Source organism: Larimichthys crocea, chromosome XIII (assembly GCF_000972845.2).
Source record: "Larimichthys crocea isolate SSNF chromosome XIII, L_crocea_2.0, whole genome shotgun sequence".
NCBI lineage: Eukaryota > Metazoa > Chordata > Actinopteri > Sciaenidae > Larimichthys > Larimichthys crocea.
Window position 1 is genome coordinate 7,023,790 of NC_040023.1, and position 11,658 is coordinate 7,035,447.

Genomic DNA, 11,658 nt, shown 5'->3' on the forward strand with positions numbered 1-11,658 from the left:
CTATAATTAGTTAGAGTCCTATAATTGACCCATCCATCCATGCATCCATGATTTCTATGTACAATATAAAACTTAGTTGATACATAGCAACTTTACGCAAATGCTGATGACATACCTTTTATACAAATGTATTTGTTTCATGCAAATCAGGTGGTCTGGTTCAGTTATTTGAGTCGTTTTTATACAAATCTTGTGATTTTATTCATGTAGGACACAGGCATAAACACATCTTAGGTGACAAACAGCAATTTTGGACATTGTTTTGAACATTCTGACGCAATTGTGGCATTCAGTGTTTCAGGCAAAACTCTGCTGCGGTTCTGTAGTCGTAGTTTGGGTTCACAGCTGTCATCGGTTGTTGTGTTTCATGAACTGAGTCCGGAGTATCGAAGCCACAGGGCGTTCCATCACCTGAGAGAGTTGTAGCCAGCTGCCTTATTGTTCTGTACGCTCTCTGTGGAGAAACGGGGGGAAAATGAAATTATTAAAAAAAAGCTTTCATAAACAGCTCATCAGACAGGCGACACTTGAAGTGACTCGACGTCCTCCTGGATCCGTTCTTCATAAATGTTACAATCTATTTATACTTTTGTCATCCTGATCCCTACTGTGATCTGTACACTCTGAAGAGGGATCCCTGCTTCTGTTACTCTTCCTGAGGTTTCTCCAGTTTTTTTTTTTTTTTTGGGGGGGGGGGGTTTAATCTGAACTGAAGGTCTAATAACGGAAAGTATCATATGTTATACAGATTGTAAAGACCCTTGAGGCAAATTTGAGATTTGTAATATCGGGCTCTATAAAATTGACTTGATTCGACTTGACAGAGAATACAATCGGTAATATAATAGAAATATAGAAAGCGCAGGTGTGTGGGCACTCAGCCCGGAGATCTCTGTAGCGTGCAGTGTATCGGTCATCTCTGACCACACACTGCATGGACACACAATGATGATACGCTATTTATGTGCAATGAGGAAAATATGTGCAAGCTCCTGATGAGTGACATCTTGGTGTTGGGTGTTAAAACAAGCATTGTTCAAACCCACAGAAGTTATTTTGAAATTCTAGTGAAGGTCCCAAAGTAGTGAAGGGACAACAAATACAGTACAAAAGGAAAAATGTGGAGCAAAGTAGCAGCTGGATGAAGCTGATACAGGATAAACAGTACTGTCAAATGATTTCAACAAGAAGCTTCTTGAGGGGAAATATTAGTAGCTGCTTCACTTCGTCCTGGCCTTGTGCTTGGCTCGTTGTTATGGTTTATTAGGACACCATCTCGCAGTCCTGCAGCGAAAAAGGACGACGTAGAGTTTAGGTACAGTGTGTCATAATTCAGCGGCATGCTGGTGTCTTCCTTTAGATGATTAAGAGTGGAGGATTTTAGTTGGAACAAAAACATGTAGACATCATTTATAGATGTTTTTCTGACCTGATATGGGCTAACTGCATCATGTTCAATCTTTGCCTGGACACTAAAAACAAATACAGACGTGTGTTTGAGAGTAAAATAAGTCATATGTTCACAGCAGCAGTATAATATAGACTCTGTCTTAGGTTTATCTCAGCCCTGATGCAGTATCAGAAACTCTTGATAGTTTTAGTCATAATGTTAGTCAAACTTCAACTCCTTCCAGGATAAAAAATCCCGACTGATTTTAGTCTAGCAGGTGCTGAAAATTAGAAGATGCCTCATTGAATAATAGTAATAAATCTAGATATGAAATAGGTTCTGATTAGCGTGTTTATTTTGTGATAGTGCTAACATAATATATCAATAAGATTTTTTAATAAGTTCAGGAAAAACACCAGAACCAACATCATTCAAGCTTTTGATTGATACCTTACACTGCACTACACCCTATTATTGCTTTAAATGTCCTTTTATATTGTTTTATGTTGCTTTTCTTGATGCCGCGCTCTGGATTGCTTTGTTGTCTCGCCTAAAATCTGCTAACATTAGAAAATTGTCATACTAGGATAAGTAAGACTAATTACTAAGTAGCAGGAAACCCTCCGAGCATGCTGGATTGAGCAAATGTTGATTTTAACTGCTTATAATTCAACTTTTTACTTGTAAAAGGAAAAATTTGTTGTTTTTTTTCCCCCCCTTCTTTATGAGTAACAGTAATGACCCAGCCACACACATGTCAGGAAATAACGTCAAGTTATGAAGTTTATTATAAGTTTTAATCCACACTTCAGTCGACTCTTTTCTTTATGGAAATTTTTTTAAAGACTGTTTCATCTCATCAAAGTTTTGGATTCGTCATAAAAAACAAAAGTTTCACCAATTTATTTCATCACTGTTTTTGTTACTGAAATTAACACTTGTTCCGTATAAAATATGCCTCAGTATTTCAGCTTTCCAGGTGTGGAGTCACTTTGTGTTTGTGCACCTTCATTTCTTAGTCCAGTCGGCCAATTCCCTCATACCACAAATAGTCAAAGTGGATCTCAGTCCAACAGCTAAAGCTCTAAATGGGTAAAACAGCTGTCAGTCAGGGTCCCCTGCCAGTTTATTGGAGGGCTTGTGGTTTCCTGTGTTTCGTCATTCAGTCTCATTCAGCCATAATCTGCAGAATCTAAACAACTTCCTGAGCACAAGAAAATTCCTTGGCCCCAGATCCCGATTTCCACTGTCACAACGTGGTATTAGACTTACAAAGGTTACCATCACATTATTAGACACATTTAACCAGGACTGAACAAATAACCATCTGAATGATTTTTGACTGCTCTCTCTTAGTTTCTATTTGTATTTGGATTCATTTTTCTCTCTCAAAAAAAAAAGACAATGATCCACAACCTGCCATAAAAGATTTCAACATGTTATGCTAATTATTTGAACAAACATGTAGCAGTTGTAGATTTGTCACAGATGGCGGTTTTTTAATACTTCTCAGATGAACGGCATGGAAACATCCCAAAGTATCTGTCAGATCTGTGAGAAATCCAGTGCAGGCACATCATGGTCAGAGCTTTTTTCTCAAAAGTGACTGAGTCACTGAGGGAAAAACTGAGACTCCGCTTCATACAACTGATTTCAATATCTCTTTTCATTTTCTGCTGCTCGTGAAAGATCGGATTCCTCGCCCTCGCAGCTTCGCGCTTGCCAGATTCGTTGAAACATTCGCAAAAGTTGGAAGAGTCCTACCTCAGCTTGCACCACCTATCAACACCAGTGCGATGCTGTAAATCGTGCTAAATCATTTAGTTGGGAAAGCAAAGCAGACACTCACAGTCAAATGAGGAAAAGTCTTCAGCTGGCTGTGTTGATCTTGGCATGCAGACTGCAATGACAACATGACCCTTCCTGCTGAAGGAAAGCTGCTCCCTCAGGGGTCAAGGTACGAGGTTCATCCAAGATCAGGCGTGACACTGGCCAGATGCGTTCCACAAACCCCCCAACTTTTTATTCTCCTCTGAGTGAAAACACAAACCTGGATCATCATTCAGATGGAAAAATAACAGGAGCACAACTAGTCTTCATCTGGAGAAGCTAACCAACTTTGCTAGTTTAGGAAGACGCCCTGAAATCAAAGAAGCTGTACGATGGCAGACGTCACGTTCATGCAGTTCCAATCTTGTATCTGGATGAAATCCAGATGAGATTTAAGACACTTTGATTTATAGTTAGCCATATATCTGCGCTGTCTCTAACATCTAAATCAGGGTCAAGACGGCGGTGGTGTTGCACCTGAAGCGGTTTGGTAACACGCAAAGAAGAGGAACTTCTGTACTTATCTGTTTATGATGGTTATGGGGATTAACTGTGCTGCTGAGGTGGAAAATCTGACAGAATAGAAATAACTGTTGATGCTGCAAGAAAGTTTTTCGATATTTTGGGTATAGGTGGAGAAGAAGTGCTGGAGATGGAGAAAACTTTTCTTTCTTTTGTTTATTTTATTTAGTATATCTTAAAGTTAGAACTAACTGGAGAATGGTGTCTTATTTTTAATACAGGGTAAGGGTGGAAATGCAACATTTTGCATGAAAAACAAAGAAAGACAAAACGTTTAACTCTCCGTCTGTGTTCTCTGTCTTGAACTGTAATCCGATTGCTCAAAGCGCCACTAGAAATGTATTGAGCAACTGGATTTCAATCCATCTTGAGTCATTCTGGATGTACTAACATACAATTTAAGTGGTAAATAGACTCAAAGTGCCTTGACAACACTTGTCACATTCACCCATTTGCGCACACATTCATTCGCTTGATGGCAGAGGCTGCTGTGCAAGGTGCCAGCTGCTCTCACACACGATGAAGGCGCAGCCATCGGGAGCAATTTAAGGCTCAGCATGTTGCCCAAGGATACTTCGCCTAGACTCAGGAATCGAGCCAGGGATCGACCCACTCTTACCCACTGAGCTACAGCCACAGGAAGATTTATTCCGAATAAGTTTGTTATGCTCCCTGGAAGATGTTCGCCTATAAATCGAGTGCTTTCTCACAGACTAATCCACTATCAACTTGTGGTGGTAAAGGAGATACGCTGAGAAAGTTCTAGCAGGAGCAGGAAACATGACGTGTCATTAAGTTGACGTACGTGATAGCTGACCTGTACATGCTTAACATTTCTTTTGAGTTTTTGCTCAGAATTACAGATTTAATTTGATTATATGGATAAAATTATGTATTTGTATATCATGCATGTAATTATTTCAGATGTTGTAATATTGTAAAACACTGTCTGACCATTGTAAGATACATCAATCAGTGCAGGTGCCCCTGCTGGCTTGGTGGTCCATGAAACACGCCGGCCCACCCACTCACCGACTAAAAAACTTTCTATTTCCAAAGATCCTTTTTCTACGTTTTTTATTCATAAAAAACTTTTAAAATCTCTTTGGATGTTTTTTATTATTTCTTTGGTTGAACTTGATCAAAGACATCATTGTGAGTTGGCTCCGTATAATCCACATTTTGGACAGAGGTAGCCCGTACCATCCCTCCAGATGAGACAAACAGCCCTCATGAATGAACATCTCTTATTCATTTCCCTTTTCATTCCCGTACAGGGAGTCGTGTCGTGTACCGCTTCGATCAAACAATGACACACAGTAATGAAACACATGCACAGAGAGAAAACACTGGGTACGACGTTCGACCACAAGTCAGCCTTCAGGATGCATCTAAGGGAAGTGAAAGCCACAGAGCAGCTGAAGGCCTGAGCCGAATCAAGAGAGTGAATCACCAGCTGCTTTGACAAGCCGGAGGCTTCAGCTAAGACGCCGCTGCGCGAATTAGAATGCACACTCACATACTGTAGACGACACACAAAAATACACTCATAAATCATCAGCATCTTCTGGTGGAAGTATATCCAGAGGTAATTGTAGTGATTTGAGGAGGGTTGTTGTTTTCTTTTTTCATAGGCAGCTTCCTCTTTTCTCATATTATCCTCATCATCTTGTCACTTTCATGAGGGTCAGGGCCAAAAGAGGGTAACTCGACTCTTGTCCTGCTAAGAGTTTCGAGGGGTGGGGCAACAAAGGAGATTACTTTTAGGAGTTTTACACTGAATGCTTCACTTTCCTGCCTAGTTTTTCTAACAGACACTATTTCACAATGTGTTGAATTGTAGGTTAATGATAAAAGTTACATATGTACATATGAGTGAGCACAGCAAGATAATAAATCTATAGCTGTTAGGCGCCCCAGGCCTGACTTATGGTAAAGTCTGATGTTAAATCATTACCAAGCAGCAACTTCCATGGCTGTGAATTGAAGCGCAAGGCCACTTGAGGCTGGCTACAAAACGAGTCAGTCTCCATAAGTCCCCATGTTAAAATGTCCTGATACGAAAAACTGTTTTGGTCTCTATAGCTAATTTCCCCGTTCATGACAACCGTACTGAGTCTGAATTTCCATCAAACTTGCCTGTTCAATTTATATTAAGGCTTAAAATTATGAATAATTAATACTTTGGCTGCTTTGATTGGCAGGTGGGTACAGGGACAGGACCCACCCTAATTCAGGTCCACCCACAATCCACGTGTTTGCCCAGTTGGGGTGACGGCACGGACTCGACGCCCATGTTTTATGGTCATTACATGCTCAGAAACTGCCACTGACACCATCATTTATAATTTTTTCTGATTTATTTGCATTGGAAATCCAAGTGTTCGCAAGTAAAAAGCATGGAAACCTTCAGAGGGAGCAAGAAGCAAAACAAGAGGATAAACACGTTTACCAGTTACATTATTTTAGGATGCAAAAAAGAAGTCTGAGTTTACGGTGGTTACAGTCTTAGTACCTCTTGGTTTTGATAAATTATGAAAATTCAAAAGCATGAGTCAGTTAAGTTCAGTTCATTGTACACACAACACAAACATTTTTTTTGTACTGATTGCTCAAAGAAGTACAGTAGAATCTGGCTGAACAAATCCTTGACAGTGCAAAATCCAAGCCCTTTCATCAACGCAAAGCATCTCTGGAATGTTCTCTGAGTCTTATTGTATTGTCTTTAGGGAGGCTTTGCTCACAGCAAGCTGTATACATGTTTTTTTGTTGTTTTTGTTGTTGTTTTTTTGGTCTCACCAATGTTTCCTTCGTTTCTGTCCATTGGAAGGTCATAGGTGAGGATGCTCTGAGCTCTGGTCACTGTCGTGGCTGTCGTCCTCGGTACCCGGCCTCGGTGAGTTGGCAGAGCGTTGCAGTCCTACGATCCCTGAAAACTCAGACGGCAGTAACATCCCTTTTTTCACATTCACCAGTTCCTTCTCCCGAGCTGCCGCCCCCTGCTGGCCTCCCTTCACACGCTTCCACTTCATCCTCCTGTTCTGGAACCACACCTTCACCTGAGAGGAGACACAAAGACGTCAGACGTTGCGGTCATTTCTAATCGTTTTCTAATCAGTATTTTACAGTGTGTGTTAAAGCAACACTCTAAAATAACATTTTAAAATCATATTGATGTGCAGTCAGGTGAATAGTGTCTCTTTCGTTGCCACTCTGCACTTGTCTGCTCTTGAACTATGTAACACCATCAACTATTTGACTTATTTTGGTGAAATATTTTATGGAGAATATGTTTTCCGCTTTCCCCTCTGATTATCTTCCAGCTCCTGCACGTCAACTCTTTGTGCTGACCGACAGTAAACTGCTACGAAAAAAGCTGCCCTTAGCTCAGTTTGTTAGCTGTGCTCCCCAGACTGTGAGTTCAGAACAAAGGGAACGTTTTGGACCACCGGAAAGAGGAGATTTTCGGGAAATGCTGAAGGGGAGTAGAGTAGAGAGTTGGGTAAGCATGGAGGGATAGCATGAAGAGTAATGACTAATAACTCTTTCAACATACGTACGGTCACGTGAGTATTGTGTTTGTACACTTGAAAAAATCTGAACCGATCCTTAAAGTGCAAATTGTACCATTTGCATCTGCATAGTCTGCATGATGTAATTTTCTCATCCACCCATGTCCACAAAGGTCCGTGTGGAAAGTCCACATGCAGCCCGAGATTTATGACCACGGGGACCTGTACGTACAGACTGGACATGTGTGAATACGTCTGCCCAGCCTTGAGACTCGGCCCGAGACCACTTTTTGAAGGTCTCAGACAAAGAGAGGTTCCTGTTTCCAACGCAACCAATGACTTCTTAACATTTATAATTCAAAATTTTTGTTACTTTTAACGGCTGCCACCTCTCCCCGTCCCGCTTCACACACCGATGCCAAGAATTCGAATGTGGGAGACAGGAGGAGAAACTGCGGCTGCCAGGGAGGAGCCGAATCTTCGGTAATAAAATTTGACTACCTAAACCACAAAAAGTTGATCTGCAAAACAGTGTCCAAAAGAAAAAAACACAGCAGTATGCATTGCATCACTTTCCGAGACAGCCTCACCCAAAGATACTTGGCGAATATTAGCTGCGTGTTAGCTACTTAAGTAGGCTATATACTATCTGGGCTTGGTCTTGAGTCCATCTCAAACCCGCAAAGTCTTGTACTTGTCTTGGTCTTGACACTTTGGTTTTGGTCATTGGGCCAAATTGCATACTTGTCTTTAAAAACTGGAGCAATGTGTACGTAATGGGAGGAGGCCCAGATGATGTAAGGTTAGAGAGAAAAATGAGAAAGCTATTGACACACAAAAAAAATAACAGGTCATAATGAGACCCTGTTGCGTAATTTAGAGGAGTGTGCATACAATGGAAGGAAGTCTTGAATAAAATGTATCTTGTTTGAAATATCGGCCTGAAAATAGGAGACAACTATTTGAAAAGCATTCACCTTCAACTTCTCAATGTCCTCAATGAAACTGAAGAAACGTTACTGAGGATGAGCCGTGCTGAATGTCTCAGTATGGATCTTAAACCAAAGTTCACCAGTGGTTTTTTTTCTAGCCTGTATCTGTATCATGAAAAGTTCCTGTTCATAATGTACAGACGACGACAACAACAAAAATCACTGAAGGAAAAGTCTCAATCTGATGATTTGAGACAAGATCTGATGAAGGATGATTGAGTGTTTTTTTTAAATATAATTTCTAAACCTATTTATGGATGTCTGTCTTTCATGGATAAACATCTGACGTCTGTGTTTAGTTAAAACTCTGAGAAAAGTTAAGCGGGTTGGATTATTTCAAACATTCTCATGTTAATCTGATCAGAGTGCATTGTTTGTGCATATCCGTGTCTATGTATATCCAACCCTTTACACTGGAGTCGCTCTACAAAGGGATTACTTCCAGAACGTTAAATATGGGCAATGATTACAGCAGCCAATCATTCTTTCAGAGGAACATTATACTTAGTGTTATTGCATTATATAAAAACATGGCTTTCATTCTACAAGAATGTATTGCTGCTTTTGCTGTTGTGCCTTCTATCTCAATCACAATGTTAGAATTTCAGGAGCAATAAAAAGTATGCATGATAAGAAGGGTTTTAATTTCAGTGATTTAGCTGGGAGACAGACATACCGGACTTTTCATGTGATATGTCACATGATGATTGCAGTTTGGTTTAGATTCAGGCACCAAAACTACTCGGCTAAGTTTACGAAAACTTAAAATACGCGCGTTACGTTATATAAAGTCACGTGGATGCAAGTCAAGTACGTAAACTTTCAGTGTTGACTTTGTTTTCTCACAGGATACAAACTCCATGTGTTTGTCTGACCCATATATATCCACCTCATCCTCCTTCATATGTGAACTTTACTGCTCTTATACAACTCCAGTCATAAACTTCGCACACACAAGAGGTCACGCCTATCAATAAAAGTAAATATGGGTCATAATAATAAGCCGCTTGCACGTATGACCTATATGGTTGTTTCCTTTCTCAGAGCTCTCTCGTGAACACCCATGCCATTCAAATGCCGTCCTCCACTTGGCTGTCTGTTCAGCAATCCTGAAAATTAATCCTGAAAACTTCACAGTGATGAGAAGATGAATCCTAATAGTTTTGCAAACATGCTTATCTTTCCTCAAGAGCAAAATTCCCCTTTCACTTTAACTTCTAGTTACCGCTTCAGAACAAATTATCTTAACAACTACTGGACAGTTATGGCATGAAATTTGGTATGGATGTTCATCGTCCCCAAGAGGTAACATCATGGTTCTTGTGACTCCTTGACCTTTTACTGTGGCACCATCATCAGTCAAAATGTTCCTCTTGAACACCAGATACTGTATATCAAACTCTACTGGCAGATATACTGAGCACATTGATGATCCCAAGAGAGAAAAACCCTTTACAGTTGACAGGTCGCACACAGAAACATAAACCTCTACTGACACTATCCAATTTGTTACTCGTGCCTACATACAAGACTGAAATATATGAAGACAAAGACGCTGAGAAAAAAAAAATGCATGCCGTCTTAAAATGCAGCATGTATTTTCTGTGCAGAAATAATTACCTCTTCTCAAGTGTACACACATTAGTGTAGTTGGCTGACATATCGGCTAATTTTTATTGTCCCCTGGGCGTGAGTGTAACGGTGTGAGCCAATGATTAGATGGTGTTGAGGTATCACAGTGCCCCGTACTGTATCTCCACATAGGCAGATATGTGCTGATGTATGAGTCACGCTGGCCTCCTGGCTCGCCCTCTCCTTTCCCTGACTCCACAGCTTATTTAGTATTTGTGTCTCTCATAGTGATGAATAAGCTGCTGCCTAAAACGGGGACATCCAATCTGGGCCAATGAGATACACCCCCGAGTCCTCTCCTGACTCCTTGTCCAGTCCCAGCCATAACTCTGTCAGTGCTCCCTCCCTGCAGCCCCTCCAGCACCCACTTTGTCATGCTTATACCACCAGTCTGTGCGTGCCCATATGAACCCCACACTCAATTATAAACAGACATAAACAACATGCATATCTTTTAACTCCCCCTCCTGTCCATCAGTGGGCAACTTGCTTTCCTTAGTGGAGGATTTATTTTAGGTAGTGCTGCACAGTCGCCTGCAATTCACTTACTAGTAGTTAAAAGGTCTAGTGTGTAAAATTTAGAGTGTATAATCACCTGAAAAATAATGATTGTTATGTTTTTGTTACCTTAGACTGAGACTTTTATATCTACAGATGCCACAGGTCCTCTTTCATGCACACTGTGTGCCTAAAGTAACCCAGAACGGACAGTTAGTTGGGATTTTTGTGTGTTTCGTGGCCACAGTAGTTTCTCCTCCCTGCTAGCAGGGTGAGGTGAGAGTGTTGCAAACAGCAATTGTTAGAGAGACCGACTGTCAGACCACACCGGACCTTGGTATGTCCGGCACATTTTCTTTAAAATGACTAACCCAAAAACCCACGTGCTGCAGTTTAAAGAGGCATTTAGGAAATCTTCCTTTCAGAACTGCAAGATCTTGGCCCAGCTCACAGTGGCCTGTAAACGTACATACTGAATTATATAAAGTTAGTTATAAACAGGTACAGGTCCTGATCAGGTGCATGGAAACACAGCTGTTACTGTTGACCTGAGCCAAAAAAATGAACTGCCAAAAAAATACTGTACTGATAACATAAATTTAAGTTAGTGCAGTTGAAACAGAGCTTGCAAGTAAATTATGACGCATGTGATTTAAATGTCACTCTGGCTTCCACCGAAGAGACATGAACATCACAGAGACACGAGGAGAAGACTGTAACCTTACATGAAACAAAAAGAAATGTCATCTCCATCATGTCTTCTGGTTCCCTTTAAATGTTTAAATGACAACATTACTTTTGATGTCACTACAGACGAAGCTGCCTCGAGCTGATGTTTGCTGTGACTCTGTTGGCACTGAGCTAGTCTAGAAATCTGTTTCTATATTCAGGAAAACAAAAGGACGGATTCCAGCAATCTCTCAAATATTTATGGCCTTATATTAAAGTCTTTTGGCCTCTTTCAGCTCGTTGTTTTGGTTTTAAAGCCCACCAACTTGTCTGTTTTGGTTCAGTTTCACTCCTTTCACTCGTTGGTAAGTGTTTTCAGTGAAAAAGCTCTGATAAAACACGCTGCACACTACCTGCTCAGCATTTGAGCAAGATATTTTTTACTTAGGAGTTGGTGGAGACCAAGTCAGAACTGAATAATGGACTTCATCAGATAATGTTTAAACTATTTGCATGTTCACATATAAACTTTATGAGGTGATATATATGTTAGATGCTGCATTAAAAGCTTGTTCCACTGCCAAAAAGATTGATGCTCACTTTGTTTTTTTAC

At 40.5% G+C, this 11,658-nt stretch overlaps 1 protein-coding gene across 1 annotated transcript in view; it reads right to left on the minus strand.

Moving 5' to 3' along the window:
- Positions 1-6,083: 6,083 nt before the first annotated feature.
- The window catches only part of LOC104933056 (homeobox protein MOX-2), a 17,899-nt gene continuing 12,324 nt past the window's right edge, over positions 6,084-11,658 (minus strand). Inside the window, exon 3 of the mRNA XM_010748416.3 lies at positions 6,084-6,801. Within this exon, the coding sequence (XP_010746718.1) occupies positions 6,574-6,801 (228 nt within the window). The 3' untranslated portion in view covers positions 6,084-6,573. The remainder of the gene's footprint in view (positions 6,802-11,658) is intronic.